General features: G+C 36.8%; 1 protein-coding gene across 2 annotated transcripts; it reads left to right on the top strand.

Annotated features, from left to right (window-relative positions):
- Positions 1–2,224: 2,224 nt before the first annotated feature.
- Positions 2,225–9,713, top strand: LOC104216612 (probable methyltransferase PMT3). Of its 2 annotated transcripts, none has more exons than XM_070155881.1 (8): positions 2,225–2,362; positions 3,895–4,322; positions 4,425–4,589; positions 4,693–4,875; positions 4,969–5,563; positions 6,148–6,260; positions 6,387–6,607; positions 9,117–9,713. In XM_070155881.1, exons 2-8 carry the CDS (start codon positions 4,062–4,064, stop codon positions 9,436–9,438), a joined length of 1,860 nt encoding a protein of 619 aa, XP_070011982.1. In that variant the 5' UTR covers positions 2,225–2,362; positions 3,895–4,061; the 3' UTR covers positions 9,439–9,713. The 2 variants fall into 2 exon arrangements, with proteins under 2 accessions (XP_070011982.1, XP_070011983.1); XM_070155882.1 differs by having other exon boundaries at positions 2,236–2,362; positions 3,992–4,322.
- The last annotated feature ends 16,353 nt before the right edge of the window (positions 9,714–26,066 follow it).

Raw genomic sequence — 26,066 nt, 5'->3', positions numbered from 1 at the left:
CCATTCTTCCCTCCCTAGGCTATGTATAAAATACTAATTTTTTCAATTATATGGTGAAATATATTTGTGATCACCCATGCTCAAGTGATTGGTTTGGGGCATTGGTGACTAAGTGCTCCTCTTATCTCCTTTTTGTCCCCAAGGTCAGGGTTCGATCCCCACATAATTCTTTTTAATTAATTCCTTTTATAATTAGTTACAATAAATAAATTACCAATTTTCCACACCCTTTACAATTAACAACATATCCCTATGCCCTTTCTTTCTTTTCAATTAACAAATAAATACATCTTTTTACTTTTGTACAAAAAATTCCCTTTTGCCTACGCCTTTTTTATTTTCTTCCCTTAATCATTCTTTTGAGTACAAAAGCTTTGAAATTCCTAAAAATAAAGTACTCATGACTCGTGCACCCATGGTATTAAAATTTTATAATGAAACCAAATATCTATCTTAAAGATAAAGTACACCCATAGTATTAAAATTCTGGATACGCTATGTGTGTATATAACTTAAAATCTTTTAGATTGTATGACCATTTCTACGAGAGATTAATAAAATATATCACGGGCAAAATGAAATAAGGAAATCCTTATAAAGACATTTTTTTCTAGTCAAATTAAACGGGATCATTTCCTTTCACTCTAATTCGTGCAACTTACTCATCCAAAAATGTGAATAAGCTTACACACACACACACACACACATATATATATATATATATATATATATATATATATATATATATATATATATATATATATGATTTAAAACTTTTCGGCTTTCCTTTTAGTTTTCCTAAATTGTTCCTTTTAGAGTTTTTCATTGCAAAGGTTTAAAAAAAAAAGGATTTTCATCTGAAAAAAAATGTCCAAAAAGGAACCAACAAGGATTATGATGGAGCGGTAAATACCCATCATCCTTAACCAAAGGTCTCGGATTCAAGCTCTGAGTTAAATAGTTGCCTTTGTTAGAGAGTATTTTACCCCCTAATCTGGGATTCTACAGCTTGAATCTGGATTTAGTTGAGTTCTAATGCGGATATTGAACACCGAATAGAAAATGACCAAAAAAGTGGAAAAATGAAGTTAATTTTTTTTCCCTAAGTATCTCGTGATTTAGCATGCAATTTAACTCGAACACCACAATTATACAAAAAGAGAAAAAAAATTACTCCCCCATTCCAGTTTATGTGAACCTATTTCCTTTTTGGTCTGTTCCAAAAAGAATGACCCCTTTTTAAATTTGGAAATAATTTAGCTTAAACTTTCAATTGTACCCTTAATGAGAATCTTTTATAACCACACAAATAATTTGGCCCCCTTTTCACTTATTTATAGCCTGTTTGGCCAAGTTGGAGAAATCAGCTTGTTTTGAGAAGTGTTTTTTTCAAAAGTACTTTTGAATTTGTGTTTGGCTAATCAGTCTGAAAAGCACTTTTGAGAAATAATTTGTGTTTGGCCAAGCTTTTTAGAAAGTGCTTTTAAGTGTCAAATTACGATTAAGGACATGAATAGATTTACTTAATAATTAATATTATAAGTAAATAAATAATATCAAAATTTTGTTATTACATGCAATAATTAAAAAAATTTATTTTATTTAAGTAAAATATGAAAATAAAATTTAAAAGTACTTAATTCTTTTAATATAAATTAAATATATTAAAATTCCTTCAACAAATATAAAAGCATTCACCCCTAAAGTCACTGTATATTAGAAAGTTTTCCTAAAAATAAGAAGAAATATTTATAAATTAATATCCTAAGTATTAGATTTAAGGGTTATTTTGGTATATACTATATTTTGTTAAGGGTATTTTAGGTAAGAAAAAAAGCCAAAACTACTTCTGCTTCTGCTTTTGGAAAGAACCTACTTTTTTCTGCTTCTGCTTCTTCCCAAAAGTATTTTTTTTCCCAAATAAGCTTGGCCAAACACCTCAAATTAGGAAAAAAAAGTGTTTTTCTCTGAGAAGCTTGGCCAAACAGGCTATTAGAATTACAAATTTCAAAAATTTTCATTTTTTGTTTAAGCTTCGTGCCACGGGTCCACGTCATATACAAAAATGGCAATTTAGCAAAAGAATTCCCAAAAGTTTTCACACTACAAAATCTCAGATCTAATCCACCGTCACTCTCTCTCTCCATTTATTCCTCTGAAAAAACACGCACACGCGCGCACACACATACACACTCGCCCCTTCTCTCTCTTCATATATCCATTCCTTTTTTATACCAACTTTTTCCCACTCATCAGATCTCTAGAACCCTTCTCTACATTTATTTGGGTTCCCTCCTTGTTCCCCAATCCTCTTCTCAATTTTTTCCAAATTCAGATCCGTACAAATCCCTACTCCAATCTTGTAAGTTATTTTTTTTCTTGGATCTAATTGAATTTTTGCTGTTTTTAATATAAAAGCTCCTCTTTGCTCTAATTATAGTAATTTTATTTGATATATAAACGAATGATGCAACTCAAGCACTTAAAAAGGTGTCGTTTTCTCTTTTTTGCTGTAGTTAATTATTCCCCTTTGAATGCAAAGATTAAGTTTTTTTTTTGGTGATCTCTGTTTGTAAATCATAAATTCTTCAGTATATGATTCCATATTCAGATCTGTGTTTCATATTATGTTTTAGTGATTCATATAGGTACTCTTTTATGTTTTTTCGAAACTAAAGAAAAATATTTTGTTTTTAGACTTTGGCATTACATTATATTTTCATGAAATTTTGGTTTTGATTCATCATTTAGTATGGAAAATACTGAGTAAAAGTGTTCCTTTAAAAGTAAATGCTACTGTAGTTAATATATATTCTTTCAATAATGATCTACACTTGGTTTATAAAATTGCTTATGATTGATTACACGCATAGGTGTGCAATAACTAAGTGATTCGCACTCGAATCGAACTGTGTGGTTTTCTTTAACAATGCAATGACAACTATACAAGCTTGAATTTCAGAATTTCAACAATTGATTTTTAAGGTTATGGATCCTAAGGGGCAGTAATTAGAGTTGAGATTCATGAAAATTGTAAAAGAAATGCCTCTGTTATCCCTTTTGATTTTCACTGACCATGCTTCTTCGTTTAAGCTCAACTCATGTCATTATCATACCAAATAAAAATGAAGTAAAAAATAAGTTTTATATATTAAGTAATAGTAATATTAATGACAATGAGCCCGTTTGGCTTAGCTGATTTAGAATAGCTGATAAGCATTAGGTGCTGAAAAGCACTTTTAAATGCTGAAGCTGATTTAAAAAATAAGCAGTTACGCGTTTGGATAAAAGTGCTGAAATTAATAATAAGTAGCTGAAGAACTGGGTATACAAAGAGTTTTATTTTAAAAGAAGTATTTTAGGGATAGAATAGTAAATATTTTGGTCAAACTTAAAGTGCTTATAAGCTGAAATTTGATAAGTTGGGGGAGACCAACTTATGGCTTTTGGCTTATAAGCACTTTTAATTTTACCAAACGCGTAGATAAGCCAAAAAGTGCTTATAAGCCAGTTTGACCAGCTTATAAGCTTAGCCAAATATATTAAATTATTAATAGGTTTTAGTCTTGTTAGTATGTTAATTTTGAAACTGTGTGAGCTTGCTTACATTGCCGGTCACAAGCTCGGATAAAATAGGAGGGTTGCGGTAGGCTGACAGCCAATATAAAACTTACCAACTCATGTTGAATCCTCATAGTACAGAATTTGTTCACAAAGTTGGCATTTTGAGTGAGTGGTGCTAAAATGTGTTGCACTAGCTTTCTAAGACTGCTGCCAACCTTAATATGTTATGCAATTTTTCTGCGTGAGTTGATCTTTTTTGTTTTTCGTTCTTTTTTTTTCCGGCCTACACTACTTGATTAGTTCTGACGGTTCATGCATTTGATTTCATAGGTTGCTTACTCAATGTTATAGATCCATTTGTTGTGAGAGTCAAAGTTGTTCAATCTCCTAAATTTGGAAACTTGGTTCCAATTCTTCCCTTGTTTAGACAATTATGATTTCAAAGAGCTGAAGTAGAAAAGAGAGAAGTTAATTTGCGGACACAACAAACTACCCAAATGATGCGAGGGAGGTCAGATGGAGCGCAGAAGAAGCGGTTGTTGACTTCTGTAGGTATTGGGGCAGTCCTCGTTGTTTTCCTGTACATGTATTTCGGATCCAAGAGCAATGGTGAGTCAGCTCTTGAGTATGGCAGCCGTTTGAGGAAATTGGGATCATCTTATTTGGGTGGGGATGACAACTCTGATCTCAGCAGCAGGCAAGACGAGAAGTTTGCACTGGAAGATGGTGACGGTGTCATCATCCCTAAGAGCTTCCCAGTAAGTCTTCTTTCTTCATTTCACGGCCTGATATTAAGTCACAAAGTTTGGTTGCTTACTTTGTTTGCCTTGTTAATTTTTTGCTGGTCTTTGAATTTGAAGGTTTGTGATGATCGCCATTCAGAACTAATTCCGTGTCTAGACAGACATCTCATATATCAAATGAGATTAAAGTTGGATTTGTCATTGATGGAGCACTATGAAAGACATTGCCCCTTACCCGAAAGACGTTTCAATTGTCTGATTCCTCCTCCTCCTGGATACAAGGTGAAGATGCTGAAGCTGTAGTGAAGTTAACACTAGACATATTACCAGTTTTACATTTTTCCTTTTAACAGACAGTTAAATTTCTTATTTCTCCCTGTTATAGGTGCCAATTAAGTGGCCAAGAAGTAGAGATGAGGTTTGGAAAGTGAACATTCCTCATACGCACCTTGCACATGAGAAATCTGACCAGAATTGGATGGTTGTTAAGGGTGAAAAGATAATATTTCCTGGTGGAGGCACTCACTTTCACTATGGAGCGGATAAGTACATTGCCTCGATTGCAAATGTAAGGACTTCTTCTATTTTTCTCAGATATTTGCAGAAAGGTAAAAAAAAAAAAGAACTAAGTAATTAGCCATTACGAAATGATAAACTGCAGATGCTGAACTTTTCAAACGATAACTTGAACAATGAGGGAAGGATACGCACAGTGTTTGATGTTGGTTGCGGTGTGGCCAGTTTTGGTGGTTATCTTCTATCCTCTGATATCATAGCAATGTCCTTGGCACCAAACGATGTGCATCAGAACCAAATCCAGTTTGCCTTAGAGAGAGGAATTCCTGCATATCTTGGTGTCCTTGGAACAAAAAGGCTTCCGTATCCAAGCAGGTCATTTGAATTTGCTCACTGTTCTCGTTGTAGGATTGATTGGCTTCAAAGGGATGGGATCCTCCTCCTTGAGCTCGATAGAGTACTTAGACCCGGAGGCTATTTTGCGTACTCATCCCCTGAAGCATATGCACAGGATGAAGAGGATTTAAGAATATGGAGAGAGATGAGTGCACTTGTCGAACGCATGTGCTGGAGAATTGCAGCGAAAAGGAACCAAACTGTCATTTGGCAAAAGCCTCTAAACAATGATTGTTACATGGAAAGACCTCCTGGTACCCAACCACCGCTCTGTCGGTCTGATGATGATCCCGATGCTGTTTGGGGTGTGAATATGGAACCATGCATAACACCTTATTCTGAACGTAAGTGCTTACCCCTCTTGTCTATCTTTCTTTTAGTGTCCCCTAGTACAACAACTATAACACAACTATGCCTCAATAGCAAGCTAGTTCAGTCGGCTCTTCTAAAGTTCATTTCATGACCAAAGAGTTTGGAAATAATAGCATAATATAGTAAATGAGTCTCCAGCTAACTGCAAAACACCAGTTCTGGCTTGAATTCTGTGCTCTAAATTGTTTTTCTACCCTGATTTGGATTATCTATTTTTGACTAATTTTGAGGGCTAGTTTGTGATTGCGACTTAAGCAATTTGAAGTTGTGATATTTTATTTTAATTTTCTTAAAGGGTCCCACATAGGTTGATGGACCTCATAACTGCATGTTTCTTGTGTTTTTTTAATATGTATGGAGTATTTTCTCGAATGGACACATTTGAAATACCGTTGCAGTAGTCTTTCTAAGATATACATGAAGCAGTAAGTTTTAGTTGCATTAATTATTAAAATGATACATCTTTTGTTTATTGAAGGTCGTAAGAAACTTTAAAGTTGATTACTATTAGTTTTCCTCAAAACCTTAATTTCCTTATTGTCATATTCTCTCTCAGATGACCACAAAGTCGGTGGAAGCGGACTGGCTCCTTGGCCAGCTCGATTAACTAGTCCTCCTCCCCGTCTTGCTGATTTTGGGTATTCAAATGAAATGTTTGACAAGGACATGGTAAGTTTTTAGTAATCTCGGTCAACTTGTACCATTTGATTCCGCACACGAGCTTAAGTGCTCCATTGCAATTGAGTAAGAGAATTGAGAACTTAACAACTCGTTGCATTCTTGGCTTATCAATAGGAAACTTGGAGGCAGAGAGTAGACCAATATTGGAGTCTGTTAAGTCCAAAGATTTCATCAGACACCTTGAGAAATATCATGGACATGAAGGCTAACTTGGGGTCATTTGCTGCTGCTCTGAAGGACAAAAATGTGTGGGTCATGAACGTCGTATCGAAAGATGGACCCAACACTCTCAAGATTGTATATGACCGAGGCTTGATTGGCACAACTCACGATTGGTAAGTGGATAAGATTTTTTACTTTGTATAATTTCGCTTTTAGTCTTTGGTTTAGTAAGGTGTATGCCAGCATACTTTAGGACATTAAACAATGCATATCTCTAAACATCTTAATATCAGCTTGTGGTATGTGTTACAATGTGCATTGTTGAAAATGCGTAATAACTTTTTCTTGCCATTATCCAACTTTATTTTTTTATAAAACTAATGTAGCGGTGCAGTGTTGATTTAGTCTTTTTGTGGTTGAGGAGATCTGACATCAGTATTCGTCTTATTTTTTCCCCAGTGGAACCAAAGGTGGATGTAGCCTTTCGGTATCAGGTTCATTTGAATCCAGTACTTTTGGTGCAATACATAAATGTGTGTAAAAGTTTGCTAAAACTGCAACAACAACAACAACAACAACAACGACCCAGTATAATCCCACAAGTGGGGTCTGGGGAGGGTAATATGTACGCAGACCTTACCCCTACCCCGAAGGGTAGAGAGGCTGTTTCCAGGAGACCCTCGGCTCAAAAGAACAACAGGAGCCGATATATTAGTACCATAAAAATGCATAATAAAATAACAACAATATATAAGAGATATGAAACACAGAATACGAAATACGAAATAGATGGCTGGTATAGTAAAACTAGAAGGTAAAGCCCTGCATCAATAGACGACCAATGACATTCTTAGTCTAACTCCTAACTGGCTAGTCTCACTCTATTGTGCCGTAGAAATATTCACAACTCTCCCTAACCTACAACCTTAATGCTCGACCTCCATAATTCCCTGTCAAGGGCCATGTCCTCAGTAATCCTAAGTCGCGCCATGTCCTGTCTGATCACCTCTCCCCAATACTTCTTAGGTCGTCCTCTACCTCTCCGCGTGCCCACTACAGCCAGTCGCTCACACCTCCTCACCGGTGCATCAGTGCTCCTCCTCTGAATGTGCCCGAACCATCTGAGTCTTACTTCCCGCATCTTGTCCTCCATGGGGGCCACACCCACCTTCTCTCGAATATCTTCATTCCTAATCTTATCCATCCTTGTATGCCCGCACATCCACCTCAACATCCTCATCTCTGCTACTTTCATCTTCTGGATGTGTGAGTTCTTTACCGGCCAACATTCAGTTCCATATAACATGGCAGGCCTAACCACTGCTCTATAAAACTTACCTTTTAGTAACGGTGGCACTTTCTTGTCACACAAGACTCCCGACGCTAACCTCCACTTCATCCACCCCACCCCTATACGGTGTGTGACATCCTCGTCAATCTCCCCGATCCCCTGAATAACCGATCCAAGGTACTTGAAACTACCTCTCTTGGGAATGACTTGAGAGTCAAGCCTCACTTCAACTCCCGCTTCCGTCGGCCCAACTCCAAATTTGCACTCGAGGTATTCCGTCTTCGTCCTGCTCAACTTGAAACCTTTAGACTCAAGAGCATGTCTCCAAATCTCTAGCCTCTCATTGACGCCGCCTCTTGTCTCGTCAATTAGAATAATGTCATCAGCAAATAACATGCACCATGGCACCTCCCCTTGTATATGATGAGTCAGTGCATCCATCACCAGGGCAAATAGGAATGGGCTGAGCGCAGATCCTTGGTGCAACCCCGTAATAACTGGAAAGTGTTCAGAGTCGCCTCCTATTGTCCTAACCCGAGTCTTAGCTCCATCATACATGTCTTTAATCACCCTAATATAGTCAATCGGGACCCCTTTATCCTCTAAGCAGCTCCATAAGACCTCCCTAGGAACCTTATCGTACGCTTTCTCCAAATCAATAAACACCATGTGAAGATCCTTCTTCCTATCTCTGTACTGTTCCACCATCCTCCTAATAAGGTGGATAGCTTCTGTGGTAGATCGTCCCGGCATGAACCCGAACTGGTTGTCTGAAATAGACACCGTCCTTCGCACTCTCATTTCTACCACTCTCTCCCAAACTTTCATGGTATGACTTAGTAATTTGATGCCCCTATAGTTGTTACAGCTCTGTACATCACCTTTGTTCTTATACAACGGGACCATTGTACTCCACCTCCACTCTTCAGGCATTCTATTAGTCTTGAATATAACACTAAACAATGCAGTAAGTCATTCCAAGCCTGCTCTACCCACACACCTCCACAGTTCAACCGGAATTTCGTCTGGCCCGGTAGCTCTGCCCCTTCTCATCTTTACGCATTGCCTCCATGACTTCATCGATCTCAATGTCCCTACAATTACTTAATTCATGGTGACTGTCGGCATTCCTCGATTCCCCAAGTATAATATCCTGATCCCCTTCTTCACTTAGAAGTTTATGAAAGTAGGTCTGTCACCTCCTCTTAATTTGGTCATCTCCCATCAAAACTTTGCCGTCATCATCTTTTATGTAAATATAAACCCATAATTTAAAGATATAATGAGCTCAATACTAAGAAACTTAAATTCTAAATCTGCTTCTGCATGGAACACGCTCGTAGCTGTGGTGTTCATCTGTAATATTAGTTGCTTACACTTATTTTGTGCAGGTGTGAAGCATTCTCAACATATCCCAGGACCTATGATTTGCTCCATGCATGGACCGTCTTCTCTGACCTTGAGAAGAAAGGTTGCAGTGGTGAGGACTTGTTACTCGAGATTGATCGCATACTAAGACCTACAGGTTTTGTCATCATCCGTGATAAACAACATGTTATCGACTTTGTAAAGAAGCATTTATCGGCATTGCACTGGGAAGCAGTTGGATCAGCCGATTCCACCTCAGATCCCGAGCAGGAGGGCGATGACATTGTTTTAGTCGTGCAAAAGAAGTTGTGGCTCACAAGTGGAAGCATCAGAGATACAGAATAGACAGTGAAGTTTGAACACTTTTTCCTGATTTATTTTCTCTCTGCCTTTAGGGATTAAGAAAACAAAAGTATACCATAAAATTCAGGGAGATATCAGTTTGATTTTGTATTGTGCGTTATATTTATTTCTTTTATACCTTTTTCCACGCCTTTTCATGTAGTTGACAAACTGTTGGACTACATAATGCATTCATAGGCTATTATTTATTATTGGAAAAATAACACTGTACAGTCGCTGAAAAAATATTAGCCCGAAAAATTTATAAAGTTTGTATACTTTTGTGTGTGTATATATATATATATATATATATATATATATATATATATTGTATGTTATATACAAAAATTATGCAAAATTTATACACTTTTTCGGTTACCAAATGTAAATAGTTTTTAACGGTGGCAAAAAGTGATTATACCCCTTTATTATTTAACCTTACCACAAATAAATTACTATGAAGAGGCGTGTTGCCGCTTTGCTAATTATTCAAAATAGTTGCCTACCCAACTGCTGAAAATGTATAAATAACCATATATAATTTATGTATATTAGTTTTTTAAAAAAATAGTGAATTTGGATGGCTATTTATGTAAATATCCCGTTATTTAGGTATTTGGATGAACTTAAAATAACAGGATCTTTACATCAAATGGTTAATGTTAGAAATGCTGACTTGATGAAGAAATAATATTATGGAAGGGTTATCGATTTCCTTTTTCGGATATCAATTTTCACTTTTTTGCGAGCATAACCAAAGAGCTTTTTTGGCTATATCTGCTTTTTCTGCTTTTATTTGTTAAACTTTTATTAATCTCACCTAAGACGAGCATCCCCGACCCTAGCATACGCTAACCTAAAATTAGAGCCTACTCGAATTTAATTAAATAAAGGATTATATCACAAGCGAAGCATTTTGATAAAAAATATATACTTATATTCGAGCCTAAAATTGGCCTAGCGCTTTTGGAAAATATTTAACTATTTATTAAAAGCGATTGAGTTTTCAAATTAATTAAACAAAGAGATTTTTACCTTCCTATACTACATATAAAACTTTATTACCCTTTATAATCAAGTTTTAACTTAATTATATGGACATATACAATTTACCAATTATATACAATTAGTATTAATGAGTAGCCCTTTATATTAGTAATTAAATAGGAAAATATTTATTTCCCATTCGTGCTCTCTCTCTTTGTCTCTCTTTCTTTTTCTCTCTCCCCGTCTCTCTTTCTCGCTCACCGTCTCTCTCCATCTCTCTCTCTTTCTCCTTCTCTGTTCTTTTTTCAATTTTCTTCCTTTGTTTTTCTCTGCTTTTTATCCTCACTTTTTTTTCCAGGGAATTCATCGGTGAATTTTTCAATATAGAGTTTTAATTTAGCAATTTCCTTTCATGTTGCACAATTGATGTTCGAATTGAAATTGTCAATCAATAAATTTTGAAGGTATTTGATTCTCCACCATTGACAGCCATTAAAAGCTTCAAAGCTTTGAATTCGAATTTGAGTTTTCAAAATCTATTGTTTGTTTGGATTGGGTGTCATTGCAAACAATTGAAAATCTTCTTTGAAGTTTATATCTCAATTTTGAGAGCGTTTGGTAAAAATTAGACTTGATTTTGACTGAATTTCAGATTTTGGCTGAAGAAGAACACATGACATACAATATACTTACAAAATTGTATTAAAGTTGTATGTAAATTGTATCTAAGTTATATTTTGTTGCAATTATATATTTTTTATTTGCATGTTTGAAAGTTGAAAAATACTTGTATAATGTATGAATCGTTATATGAAATTTGTATTTAAGTTACAAATACTATTTTTTTTTACATAAAGTTGTTGATATGTATCAAAATTGTATTAAGAGAGAAAGTTTTGATTAGAATTTCAGAGAGGAAGAAGAACACACCACTTACAAAATATATACAAATCATATATAAAATACATACAAAAAGACATTGTATAAAATTTATATGAAAATTGTATTTAAGTTGTATGATGTTGTAGTTATATTTAACTGTATAAAAATTATGTATGAAAAATATAGATAAATTATAAGTAAGTTGTATACTATATAATTAGTTATATAAAATTTATTTTTAGTTTATACGTTGTTGTAAATATATCAAATTTGTATCAAATACTTAAGGGACCTCTTCTCTCCAATTTTTAAAAGTTAAGAAAATATCGTTCTCAGTTGAATATTTCGTTCCTCGATGTTCTTACCTTTCGAGTAAAACCTTGGTGCCAAGCAGTTTGGTTGACGAATTTGGTGTCTGTTGCTTTATTAGAAGACACTTCATGACAATCCTACTATATTTCAAAAGAGTGTAACCAAATCTCCTGATCTAAGACACTAATAATGGATTGTACATCGAGAGAGACAACATAAAATAGGGAAAGAGGAGTAGAGAGAAAAAAGGAAAAAATATATAACATAATTCCCTAATTTAAGACACTAATAATAAATTGTATATAAATTGTAAGCAAACCTTGTTTCGGGCTAGTAATATACAAAATTAGGACAATTTTAGTAAATTCATTTCAAATATTGTATAGGAACGAAAAAATCTTTATGAATTTTTGCTTTTCTAATGTTACATTTGTCGTTTTACAAATATGGTATTGAGGAAATGATCTCCTATGGCCACTTACATAATTTTAATAGAAGAGAATGAAGCTTTTAGATCTCTTGTGTGTTATTTTCAGATATGTTATATGTAAAAATAAATATCTCCTCCCAAAAAAGACATAAAGCTTTAAATAAATCAGTAACAACAACAATCCAGTATAATCTTACGTGTGGGATTTGGGAAGGGTAGTATATACGCAAACCTTACTCTTATCCCGGAGGGTAGAGTGGCTGTTTCCGAAAGACCTTCGTCACAAGGAGATGAAAAAAAGGCAATAGAATAATAACAACCACATACGTCAAGAAGACAGTGCCAGCAACCTAAGAATCAACAACCTAAGACAGTGCCAACAACCTTTAGTCATAAATCGAACAGTATTTTCATACTAACTGACCGAACCGAACGACGTCCATTTCTAATTCACATCACATATCTTTTTTGTTATTTTTAGTTTTCCTAAATTCTTCCTTTTACAAATTTTTTTTTTTTTTTGCAATTTAGCGAAAGTTTTTCACACTACAAAATCCGAGATCTAATCCACCGTCACTCTCTCTCCATTTACTCCCCCAGAAAACACACTGACACACACATTCCATTTATCTCTAATCACTCTTCGATAACACACACAATCCATGATTTCATAACACACACAATCCATGATTTCATTCATTAATGTGAATAATACGAAAAACAGTGGAAAAAGTAATCTCAAAATAATATCCCAATTAAGTACTAGCATTACTAACATCCTGTTTCAACCATACCAAACGAACCCTTATCATTATTTTCTCTTCCAGTCGGTGCATTTGACCACTGCCTATTGGAATATCGCGATGCCAGGGATCGAAACCTCTGGAAGAGCCTTTAGTTCTTCCGGTATATGAGCTGAATAAAAAGTAAAATTGTATTAATATATATAATATAATGGACATTTGTCAATTAAGCATTATTGCCTATATATATATATATAATACGCGCGTTGCGCATGAATCTTATCTAAGTGGATTATTTTAAAAAAAATTATATTAATAATATATTAAAAATTATAGTTGAGTTATTATAAATAAAAGTGTATGTTCCTAAAATTTTAAAATATTAATCCCACATACCTAACTTTACAATCTCATTTCTAATTCGTTCTTCTCCCTCAAGAGCCGCCATCGTTTTCCACTTCGATATCAGACTCTGTGGCAGCAACGGTTGCTGTTGAGAGATACTTTGCCTATGCTTGTATTTTTTCAGCGTGACAGCGATGGCTTGAGACAGTGACAGAGTAAGAGGAGTTGTAAGAGAAAACGTCACCGAAATATTTCCCAAACTAGGAGAGTGCAGAGTGATTGAAATCTCGGGAACGACTGGACAAACTACGGAAATGGCTACCCAGAGAGGCCATAAGGGAAAACTGAGGGAAAAAGGGGAGGTGGAGATTGCGCGAAAGCTTGAACAAGGTAGACGGGAAGGGAGAGGTAAAGGATGAGTGATGTAGAGAAATTTGGAGATGGTTGCATGGCCAGAGCGAGCCATATAGCAAAAGAGAAGGGGGAGATTATGACGAGAGGAACGAGGATATTCCATGAAATAAATCTGTCCATTTTGGACGATTGCTTGTGGAAAATGGACGAGTCCCTCTCCATGTTTTCCTTCAGTTGAACACCATACTTAACTTGCTCAAGTCTTTCAAAATCCCTTATTAGCAATCAATAGTTGATTAAATTGCAGAAAATCGACAATCAACGCCAATATCACCGTAAGAAACTGAGTTACAAATTGGAACATGATAAAGATAATCAATCAAACAAAGGTAAAATAGAAATTTGGAGGATTGCACTGATAATGAATCATTTCAATCAATCAATTAACAAGCACGTTGATCTTAAAAGAAGGGACTTGTCACTATCTTATCCCTTACACTATATATTGTAATTGTTCTCACCCAGCAAATATGAATTGAAAACCCTTTATCTTTTTGCCCTAAATTTCTTTTATCTTTAGCCGCAACTTCTTTTCTTCGTTTCATTGATTTTTCATTATTGTTTTAACACAGCCAGCAAAAACTGCAGCGTAATTAAAAATACAAGTCACAAAAATGTCCAGCAACTTAAATCATTGTTATCAAAGGTGAAAAGTGCAAAAAAATCTTTAAGGTCTGTTGAGACTTTAAGCGCAAAGCGCAAATAAAGTATGGACTTTAATGAAGAAAGGCGCAAATGGAAAAGAACTATAAATATGTATGTGTAGTCTAAGACTATTATCTATAAGCATGAATACCAAATATATGGACAAAGAAATTGAAGAAAATTTACGATAAAGTGAAATATCAATTGTTTAGTGTCACCTCTTCAGGATTACGCTCATTGGCAAGGAAAAATGTGCCTTAGAGTCATGAGGACCAGGGGCGGATCCACACTTAGCGAAGCGGTGTCACGCGACACCGCTTCGTCGATATTTTTTACTAATTATATGTATTAATATTGTGAGGAAACGGATAAGTAGGAAAAAATGATACCATTTGACATAAATTATCTCTTGGTATGTTGGTTGTGTGCTTGATTTTGCTTTAAGAGGTCAAAGGTTCAAACCGCAACTAGTACATCTTTTTTGCAAATATTTGAGAGAGCCTCTGTGGTTAAAAATAGTGATGATGTAGAATTGAACTCATGAGCTTTTCTGCTTAAAACTCAACAAAACCAATAGACTAAGATCATTTCTTGTTTAGAAGTATGATAATTAATGCTATTATTCCCGTTCTTCTATAAATTTCGACACCGCTTACGAAAATTCCTGCGTACCCCTTGTTGAAGACAACACAAAAGCGCCCGGCGAAGCGCTCAGCGTGTTTTGAACCTCGCTTAGAGCGTAAGCGCGCTTTATACGCTGTCTTTGATAACACTAACTTAAATACGAATACAAGATGCAAAATGCAAGCTAGCAATGAAACATGAATGAACAGCTCCTAATTCGGCCAACAGAAGTCTCGTCATTCAACATTCTAGAGAAATTAATTATATGAGTGAACTAAATTTTGGTAACTAAAATATTTGTTCGACTATTTCAGAGAAAAAAAGAATCAGAAACATTTTAAAATATTGTTCCGCTGGAGTAGACGATCGATAAACTAATGCAAAATTGAATCAATGATGAAAATTGAAGATTGAAGAATGGAAATTCTTGAGTTTTGGCCGGTTAAGAACTCTCATATCCAGAAGATGAAAATGACAGAGATGAAAATGTTGAGGTGGATCTACGGGCATACTAGGTTGGATAAGATTAGGAATGAAGTTGTTCGGGAGAAGGTGGACGTAGCTTCTATGGAGGACAAGATGCGGGAAGCGAGACTCATATGTTCGGGCACGTGCGGAGGAGGAGCCTTGATGCTCCGGTGAGGAGGTGCGAGAGTTTGGCTTGGCGGGAACGAGAAGAGGTAGAGGATAACCTAAGAAGTATTGGGGAGAGGTGATCAGACAGGACATGTCGCTGTTGCAGATGTCGAGGACATGGCCCTTGATAGGAAGGTGTGGAGGTCGAATATTAGGGTTGTAGGAAGGACGTAGTCGAGCCCGGGAGTAAGGCTAGTTCGATAGGGGCGGCCTTAGACTACTAGGGTGTTCTCACTATTCTTAAATTTTCACAGCATCAGAGCTTATTTTCTGATTTTGTTATTGCATTTCAACTATTTTCTAGTTCTTATGATGCTATTATTATTTTTTTGATTTCTGTCCGATGGTACTAGTATATTGTCCCTTCCCTTCTATTCTCGTCTTTTTCGTCTTCTTAAGCCGAGGGTCTTTCGGAAACAGCTTCTCTACTCCTTCGGGTAGGAGTAAGGTGTGCGTACACACTACCCTCCCCAGACCCCACTTGTGAGATTTTACAGGATCGTTGTTGTTGTTGTTGTTGTTGTTGTTGTTGAAGAATAAAAATTCGTGGACCTGTTGCAGAATTGAAGATTAAAGATTGAAGAATGGAGGCCAACAATGATCAAACAAACAATCGCCGAGGAGAGGAGTCATCATCGCCGAGGTCGTGAGGTCGTGAAGTAGCGTGAAAAAGAAAAGAAATTTGGTCTTAGATGGATACGGTTCACTTGGGTGGGCTTCTCTTTAGGCCCAATAAATGGGCTCTCAATGCCAACGGACTCTGCTCTCTTATGAGTTGTTTGGTTGACTTACTAATTTTGTGAGAATTAGGAGTCGTTGGGTAGGGTGTATAAAACTAATGCTTTTCATGACCCGAATTTTTCTACCGTCGAGACCGTGATGACGCCTAACATTTTACTCTATAGGCAAGCCAACGTTTCAGAATATTTTTCCTTTATCTTTTAATAATTTACAAGTTAACAAAAGTAAATCAGTGAAATAAATGGGGAAGAACAGAATTTAACAGATTTTCTTAATACAAATATGAACCGCAATAAAACTCCACCCAGAACTGGTGTCACAACTCACAGATAGTCTACGAATACTATAAATAATGGTCTGCACAAGGAAATATACATATGTCTCGAAAGTAGATAAAATAGAAAAGAAATAGGATAGAAGGGGACGACAGGGCCTGCGGATGCTTGCGGGACTACCTTGGGTCTCCAATGGACTGAAGGCAGCCACCCAAATCTACTCACAAGGTCCGGCACCGAGATCTGCACAGAAAGTGCAGAGTGCAGTATCAGTACAATCGACCCCATGTACTGGTAAGTGTCGAGCCTAACCTCGGTGAAGTAGTGACGAAGCTAGGACATGACAACCAACATAAACCTGTGCAGTTAAACAATATACTAACAGATTAATAATAATAGAAGTTAAACTGAATTAACGAGAAGGGGCAACATGCTATGAGGGTACCAAAATAAGGAATCACAGTAGTAACGGAAATTAAACAGTTAAAGCATTTTAACTGATAACAACAATTAATCACAGCAAACAAAAAATGCACGACATCACCCTTTGTGCTTTTACTCTCAATCCTCGCCATATGAATAATAGAAATTTGCACGGCATCACCCTTCGTGTTTTATCTCTCTTCCTCACCATATGTATCAATATAAATGTAAATGTGTACGGTATTACCCTTCGTGCTTTATCACTCTTCCTCACCATATGCATAAGTATAAATGTGCACGACATCACCCTTCGTGCTTTACCACTCTTTCCTCACCCAAACAATAAAAAAATAACATCCCGGCAAGGGAATCGGCTATAACCAATCTCGTTTCAACAGTTAAATTCACAATGTAAGTCTCTACTTGATTCAACACTCAACAATTACCCAATAACAAGAAAACATAACCAAACTTGTTCAACATGAAGAGTAACAAGCTTAAGTATGAACAATACGTGATAAGAGACTCAACGATTACAAGTATAAGGCTCAGTTGCATGCTATGTCCCAACAACAATGTATAGATACTCATCACCACACCTATACGTCGTACTCAAGAATTAAACACGTAGCAAGTAAGACAACAATATCATACCTATTCCTTCAAGCTAAGGTTAAACCAAACACTTACCTCGATTCCACGACCAAACTCAAGCCTCAAATACTGTTTTCCCCTTAGTTTCCACTTCCAATCCGCCCGAATCTATTCATAATTAACTTATTAACACCAACTGAAGCCAAAGAACCAATTCAAATGAAAAATTATAGATTTCCCAACATTCTTCCTAAAAAGTCAAAATCCGACCCGGGCCCACTTGGTCAAAGCTCAAGGTTCAAACCAAAACCCATTCACTCATTCACTCACGAGCCCAAATATGTAATTAGTTTCGGAAATCCGACCCCAAATCGAGGTCTAAATTCCCAAATTTGTAAAGTTCTCAATTCCTCCCAAATCCCTAATTTCTATCCTTTAAGAACAAGATTTAAGCCTAGAAATCTAATAGGTGTTGATGGAAAATGAAAGAAATGAGTTTAAGAACACAAACCTATAATTTGGTGTTGAAATCCCTCTTGAAAAATCGCCTAAGGTCGAGTTCTATGGAAGAAAATATGAAATTTTGAGCAAATCCCGACTTAGGTTCTGTTTTAAAATTGTTGGACAGGTTTTCTTCGCGTTCGCAAGAAGCCTGTCGCATTCGCGAAGCATTGGCCAGAAGAGCCTTCTCATTCGCGAAGGTTCATCCCCCCGACCTCCGCGTTCGCGAGCCGTTTGTCGCATTCGCGTAGATATTTCACCCCTCCCCCAGATCCCTGCCAAAATGGCCTTCGCGTTCGTAATAGCCAGGTCACGTTCGCGAAGGGTAACCCCTCCAATGCTCCACGTTCACGACCTGTGCCTCGCGTTCGCGTAGAAGGAATTTTCCCTCAGACAATTTTACTTTTCACGTTCGCGAGAGTTCCATCGCGAACGCGAAGAAGGATACATCTGTGCACCTGCAATTGCAAAACAACAGAAATCTCTAAGTCCAAAACATCCCGAAACCTAACCGAATCTCACCCGAGCCCTCGGGGCTCCAAACCAAACATGTACATAAGTCTAAAAATATCATACGGACATGCTCGTACGATCAAATCGCCGAAATAACATCTTAAACAACATATTTAGCATCAAAATCATTGGAATTCTCAAGAACACTTAAAGTTTCTATTTTCACAACCGAAGGTCCGAATCACGTCATATAAACTCCGTTTCTTACCAAATTTTACAAACGTAACTTAAATACCATATTAAACATGTACCGGGCTCCAGAAGCAATATACGAGCCTGTTAGAAACTAAGCATCCACCAGACTGTATAGAGAACTAGATTCTCTATCTGTTCCTACTGTAAGCAACAGACTGTAAAATCAACCAGTATAGGGAATTAGGTTCTCTAATTGTACCCACAGTAGCTTGGCAGTAAATAAAGAACACAGAGGATTTTTACGTGAAAAAATCCCAACTCAAGAGGACAAAAACCACGACCTATACTTGTAGGCTTTCAACTTCACTAACTTGTAAACACCTATTACAAGCCACTTTGTAATGACTCCATTACAAAGAATTCAACTCAACTAACTTGTGGTACTCTCACCACAAGCCACTTTGTCACTCTCTAGTTACAAAGACTTTAACTAACTTGTGATACTCTTATCACAAGCCACTTTGTCACTCTCTAGTTACAAAGACTTTAATCACTCTAACTTGTAATAATACTATTACAAGACACTTTATTATAACTGTATTACCAAGGCTTCACAACTTAACTAACTCTAGCCAAGACACAAATACAAGGGTTTATGATTTACAACGGGTTTCCTACACAATTCTTCTAACTAAGCTAAGTAGGAGTTACAAATGAAGAACAAATAACAAATACTCAACAAACCTAAGGACTTAAGATATCTTCAATCTTTGGATCTGGTCCTTGAGGTTGCAGCAGCTTTGTTCTTGAGAGAGGTTGTGGCAAGCACTTGAGAGAATATTTTCTTTTTGATTTTTCAAGTGTTGGAGAGAATGTCTTTGTGCCTTGCACCAGGTTTATACTACAAAAGACATCACCATGGTGATGTCAATTCACAATGGTGATGTCAATTCTTTGTTAGTACATGCCTCTTCCCAATGGGAAGTGACTGTTGCATTGCCTGCTGCACTGTTGCGTGCATAGTTGTAGGCAGTCACTTTCTGCAGTTGCTTTCCAGCTGTATAATTGACTTATACTTATGTAAGGGGAACACCAAGGGATCAGGTCCCTAATCTGGTTCTTGTGAATCTAAAGGCACACTTGAATGATTGTACCAGGCATGCTTCAGGTCCTTTATCTGGTTCTCTCATGAAGTAAGTTGTTTTACCTTCCTTGATTGTATTTATACGTGTGTGACATCACTTACAATGATGTAAGTAAGGTAGGTAAAAAGCCTTCCACAGAAAGTTGACTATTGCACTATTCCTGTGTAGTAGCCTGTGTAGGCAGCAACTTTCCTGCTAGAGAGTTGACTTCATACAGTCTCCTCGGGAACTGGTAAAGACCTGTTCCCTCAGCTGTTCCTTCCACTCTGAAGAGTGAGTTATAACCCACGCTGGATCCCAACCTGGAACTTTGTGATCTCAAGGTCTTGTAAATGTGTAACAGGTTCCTTATCTGGTTCTGGATGGTAAGTCTGTTAGATCATCAAAACATAAAGTAAATTACTTATGCCCAAGGTACTTGTAACCTATCAATTTCCCCCTTTTTGATGATTACAAACTTAGAATTGATATTTCCCCTAAGAACCAAATCTCCACATTGTTTCCCCTACGAATCAGCCATATTCCCCATGAGAACCAAACCTAAGGAGCTGATCACAACTGGTTGCTCAAGACTGTTTGGCAAATCATCAAAACTCAAAGTATCATAACTTATCAATTTCCCCCTTTCTGATGAATGACAAACCCATAATTATTCCCCCTAAGAATCAGATTCCTTACATACACTGATCACATCTGGTCCGTACCTAGTTCGTTGAGAACGTTTGTCATCATCAAAACATGACATAGTGTAACTTAGAGCAATTTCACCCTTTTTGATGATGACAAACCCAAAATTAATATTCATCTTGAGAACCAGATTTCTCACATGTTTCCCTGCGGATTAGACCTATAATCAACATATTATCAGCAATGTTCCCCCTGCGAAGCAGAGCTATCTTTCATGCACAACAGAACATATCAATGCGATTATGTTCCTCCCCCATGTTGACACCTATATAACTTCCCCCTTTTGGAATCATTGAAAAGAATAACAGAAGAAGCATAACCAAAAAGAAGTTCAGCAACATTAACTCATGCCACTCGGGCAACACAACATAAACAATAACAAGAACAAGTGTATGTCATTGCACAAAATAGAGTGATTGCCCAAAGTGGAGTAATTATAATAAAAGCACAGTAGTTTTAACAATACATAATATGACAATTTAAACAACTAAAGTACCAATGTCATCAAATATAGGGATCAAAAAAAGATAAGAATTAAGGGGAATTTTGAAGGAGTGAAAGACATGGATCACTGGGCAGGAGAAAAAGTAATGGGCTAAGGCCTTGATGAGCGTGTCCATTCGTTCATTCACTCTCCATTGATCAATGATCATCTGCTCTCTCAGTTCCTCCACATGTTTTCTCAATCTTTCATTCTCACCCTTAAACTTAGCATTCTATTTTGCCAATGGTATATAAGGACCTGGTTCTTAACCTATCTGAGTAGGTTGAACCATCAATCAGGTCACCAAGAATCTCCCCAAGATTCTTCTCATCAAGAAAAAACTCAATCCCTATAGCATCGGAGTATCACATAAAACATAGAAGTTTTTACTTCTTCTTCATAAACGTTAGGACTTGGAAGAACAAAGAGGTGATTCTATTTTTGGAACTCAACAATGTCAAGAAGTTCCTCCATTGTTTCAGCAATATCAGAGTCAACACTCTGCCTAATGACACTTTTTGAAACTTCAGAGTCTTCTACCTCTCCAAACCTGATGACTCAACCTTTTGGTTCTGTAAAGAACCAGGTTCTTCACTCACACTACCTTTTCTTTCCCAGAGCGTCCATGCCTCCCTCTTCTTCTTCTCAATCTGTTCACCCTTATCATCTGCTGCATCTTTCTCAGCCAACTTTCTTTTCTCTATTTTCTTTTTGAATTCTTTCTCACAAATGGAGATTTTTCCACTTTATTCTCTCTTCCACAGTCACCACATTAGCAGGTCACACCACTTCATCATCAATCAGCCTCCTTTTCTCAATCCTTTTTACTGGATCGGAGGTTCATTTAAGCACAAAACTCTAGAGAAAAAAGATCATCATCAGAATTGACATCCTAAGAAGGACTTGAGGGATTAGGTCCCTCATTCAGTTCCCCCCTTTTTCAGCACATTCACCAATTCCTCCATCCATCAAGACTTCTACAAACCTAGCAACAATTTCAGTCTCACGCTCTAGAATATTAGATCTACCCTGTTCCTTTTCAGTTAAACTTCCATGAGAATCTACCGAAGAATTCTTGGGGTTTTGATTCTGATGGAGTTAGGATTGTGAAAAGTGAGAGAGTTAGGTTCACTTCTGGCATATTTGGAAAGAAGAATTATTTTTAGACAAGGTTGATTTTGGTTTTGAAGAAAAGAATCGGTTTTATTTGGGTGTAAGATAGAGAAGTGCCTTTTTGGGGCAACGGGTCAGTTCAGAAAGAGTTAACATTTTGGACGTCAAAAGTTAGGAGGAGAGACAGGAGAAAGGCAGAAACAAATTAATGACATGACACTTCAACAACTTAAAAAAGCATATAAGTATTGAAGAGACTACTAACCTATGTCACAGGAACCTGGTTCCTTGACGGTTTTTGAAAATTTTGAGCAAAGACTCCTAGAAGTGCAAAGTCACTCTTACTTGTTTTTGTCTTGAAACTACTATATATGTATACCTGTAACAGTATATATTTGAGTTAGATGTCGTCGAAAAATAACTTTTAGTATTGTACCTTTCCTTCTTAACATAGCCAATCATCGAGGGACCAGGTCCCTCTGTTAAGCTTGATCAACCCCAACTCAAGACGATTTTTTTTCAAAGTGTTCACTGCTCAGTGCCTTGGTGAAGATGTATACTACCTGGTCCTCCTTCTTCAAGATGTTGCTTGATCTATAGCAGTTGAGCACAACAAGAAGCAACAACCACGTATTTAGCTTTAGCAATAGAAAGAGCCACACGTTTTGTTTCTTGTACCCCATGAGATCAAGCATGACCCCATAAAATGTGCCATTCCAGATGTGCTTTTCTATCCAACAGCTATTCAATATAATCAGCATCAACATATCCTATTAAGTCAATGTTATCTCCTTAGGGATAGTAGAGAACCAGGTCCTGCATCTCTTTGAGATATCTTAGGATTCTCTTGGCAGCTTTCTGATGAGATTTCTTTGGATTGGATTGAAACCCGACACACAGGCCCACACTAAAAACAATATCTAGTCTGCTACAGAAGTGACCCTATGATACCTTTATACATGGTCTGATTTATAGGTGCACCAGATTCATTCATGTCTAGACAAGTAGATGTGGCGATTGGAGTTTTTTGTGTTTCCAATTTGGGACTGAAGTTTGATTGGTAGGGGAACTGGGCAAATTAGATGGATTTCCCTGCACTCCTTGTTCTGCTACTTATGGAGTGCTTTGCACTGCATCTCCAACTCTTTCTTCAGCTTCAGTAGTAGTAATTAGGGTACCAGGTTCCTCTTGAGAAGTGGAAGAGGATGTGACATTGTCTTCACTTGCCTCCTTCATCTGGCTCATCATATCAGCCTTGCCATTTGAACCATCAGATATTTCTCTTAGCACATACATCACATACTCTGTGCTCCTTGAAATTTTAATTTGGCAGACCGCAAACCAGGTCCTTTTGTATCAATTTATTCAGAAGTGAGAAGCTTGCATGCCCCAATCTTCTATGCCAAAGTTCTGCATTATTATCAACTGCCTTCAAGCAACTCATATCACCACCTTGTAGAGAATCAAAGTCAGCAACATAGATATTCTTGTATCTTTTGGTTACTAAGACCAATGTTCCAGTTATCAGATTAGTAACTGTGCACACTTTAGACAAGAACTCTACTTTGTTCCCTTTATCACAAATTTGAGAGACACTCAAGAGACTGTATTTCAGACCATCCACATAGTACACGTTCTCAATTGAGTGTGAAAGAAACTTTCCAACCTTTCCGACACCAAGAATGTACCCCTTTTTTTATTTCCAAAGGATATATTCCCTCCCTACAGGGCTTTCAGTGAGAGAAAATCCATGGTGTTTCCAGTCATGTGCTTTGAACATCCACTGTTCATGATCCATTGCAGTTCACTTCCTTTCACTGTTTCCTGCACATATAAATTATGGGTTAGATTTAGGAACCCAAACTAGTTTAGGTCCCTTGTAATGAGGAAAAGGGTGGATAAGAGCTTTTCTAGTCCATACAGGCAATGTGGGATTTTTATGAGTGGTACCTGGTCCCTCTTTAGTAGTCACTTTTTCAGCAAACACTTTGTTTTTCCAAACAAATTGAACCCTGACCTGGAAATTTTCTTTGAAGTGCACATTTCAGTGGGTACAAAGCCAGTTATCAGGAATAGTGACATACTTGCTGTGAGGGTCGTAAGGAGTTTTATCCTTTTCGAACCCGATTCCTTACCTGTTTCCACTATTGTTGAAGTACATGGCAGTGACAGCATGTGAGGACCAGGTCCACTTAAGAGATTTTTCAAGATCAATTTTTACTTTTTCCAATTCAGCTTGAAGTTGCCTATTTTTCTCGAGTTCACCACATAAACTAGTTTTCACATTATTTAATTCCTTTTCAAGCTTTATGTATGACTCACTAGCTACTTTCTTCCCTTTCTCAATATTTACAGGCCTATGTTCTGATTTGAGTCCCTCAGTTATTTCCTCTAGGTGTGTAATTATCACCAAAGATTCATCCCTTTCTTTCTCAGTAGCTGCTATTTTTTCTACTAGAGTATTCTTTTCTTTGCTAAGGTTCTCTATGGTTTCCTTCAAGTCAACAACCACTACCATCAAATCATCTCTCTCATTTTCTACACTATCTATTTTTTTTAGTTAGAGCTTCTTTTTCTTTTTCAAGATTGCCTATGGTCTCATTTAAATCAACCACATAGACTACCAGATCATCTCTAGATTGTTCAGCATCTCCTAGCTCTATGATTAGGGCATTATTATCATTAACAAAACTATAATATGCATCAATCAGAACATTTGCTAATAACATCAATTTCTTCGAAGAGTAGGACTTCAGATTTCTCTGAACATCACTGAAATTTACCTTAAAATTGTCATCCCCTTCATCCTCATCAAACTAAGCCATCAATGCAAACAATGAATCATATTTCTTTGCTTCATTTTCCACTGTCATCATGGAGCTGCTTCCTGCATCTGGTTCCTCTTCTGATTCACTGGAGGAGTCTCCCCATACAGCAAGAGCTTGCTTCACAACATTGTCAGCTGCACTTTTTCAACTGAATCGTTTGTAAAGAACCGGGTTCCTTTTTGCTACTTTGTTAGAGTTGTGTTTGTAATTCTCTTATTTCAGAAGTGGGTAGTCTTTGATGAAATTCCCTGGTTTTCCGCACTTGTGACAACAATCGTATCCTTTAGTGTTTCTGCTAGAACTACCCTTATTGGGAGTGCCTCTATTTCTACGAACCATTTTCTGAAATCTTTGTGGTCTATTGGTTGATTGACTTTCCTCGAAGTTTGGTGGAGCAGCCATGTAGATCCTTTCTAGGTGTTAACCTTTTAGAAAAAACCTGTTCTGATACCAATTGTTAGAAACTAAGCGTCCACCAGACTGTATAGAGAACCAGATTATCTATCCGTTCCCACTGTAAGCAACAGACTATAAAATCAACCAGTATAGAGAATCAGGTTCTCTAATTGTACCCACAAAAGCTCGGCAGTAAATAAATAACACAGAGGATTTTTACGTGGAAAAATCCCAACTCAAGGGGACAAAAAACACGACCTACACTTGTAGGCTTTCAACTTCACTAACTTGTAAACACATATTACAAGCCACTTTGTGATGACTCAATTACAAAGAATTCAACTCAACTAACTTGTGGTACTCTCACCACAAGCCACTTTGTCACTCTCTAATTATAAAGACTTTAACTAACTTGTAATACTCTTATCACAAGCCACTTTGTCACTCTCTAGTTACAAAGACTTTAATCACTCTAACTTGTAATAACACTATTACAAGCCACTTTGTAATAACTATATTACAAAGGCTTCACAACTCGACTAACTCTAGCCAAGACACAAACACAAGAGTTTATGATTTACAAAGGGTTTCCTACACAATGCTTCTAACTATGCTAAGTAGGAGTTACAAATGAAGAACAAATAACAAAGACTCAACAAACCTAAGTACTTAAGATATCTTCAATCTTTGGATCTGGTCCTTGATGTTGCAGCAGCTTTGTTCTTGAGAGAGGTTGTGGCAAGCACTTGAGAGAATATTTTCTTTTTGATTTTTCAAG

Source organism: Nicotiana sylvestris, chromosome 9, assembly GCF_000393655.2.
Source record: "Nicotiana sylvestris chromosome 9, ASM39365v2, whole genome shotgun sequence".
Taxonomy (NCBI): Eukaryota; Viridiplantae; Streptophyta; class Magnoliopsida; order Solanales; family Solanaceae; genus Nicotiana; species Nicotiana sylvestris.
The sequence above is the reverse complement of the archived record's forward strand: the minus strand, read 5'-3'. Positions and strand labels throughout refer to the sequence as shown.

Bases quoted from the DNA above. Each gene is read 5' to 3' on its own strand.
- LOC104216612 (XM_070155881.1), top strand. From the start codon at position 4,062: ATGATGCGAGGGAGGTCAGATGGAGCGCAGAAGAAGCGGTTGTTGACT. The intron at 4,323-4,424 runs GTAAGTCTTCTT...TTGAATTTGAAG, and splicing joins TCATCCCTAAGAGCTTCCCA to GTTTGTGATGATCGCCATTC. The intron at 5,564-6,147 runs GTAAGTGCTTAC...ATTCTCTCTCAG, and splicing joins CATAACACCTTATTCTGAAC to ATGACCACAAAGTCGGTGGA.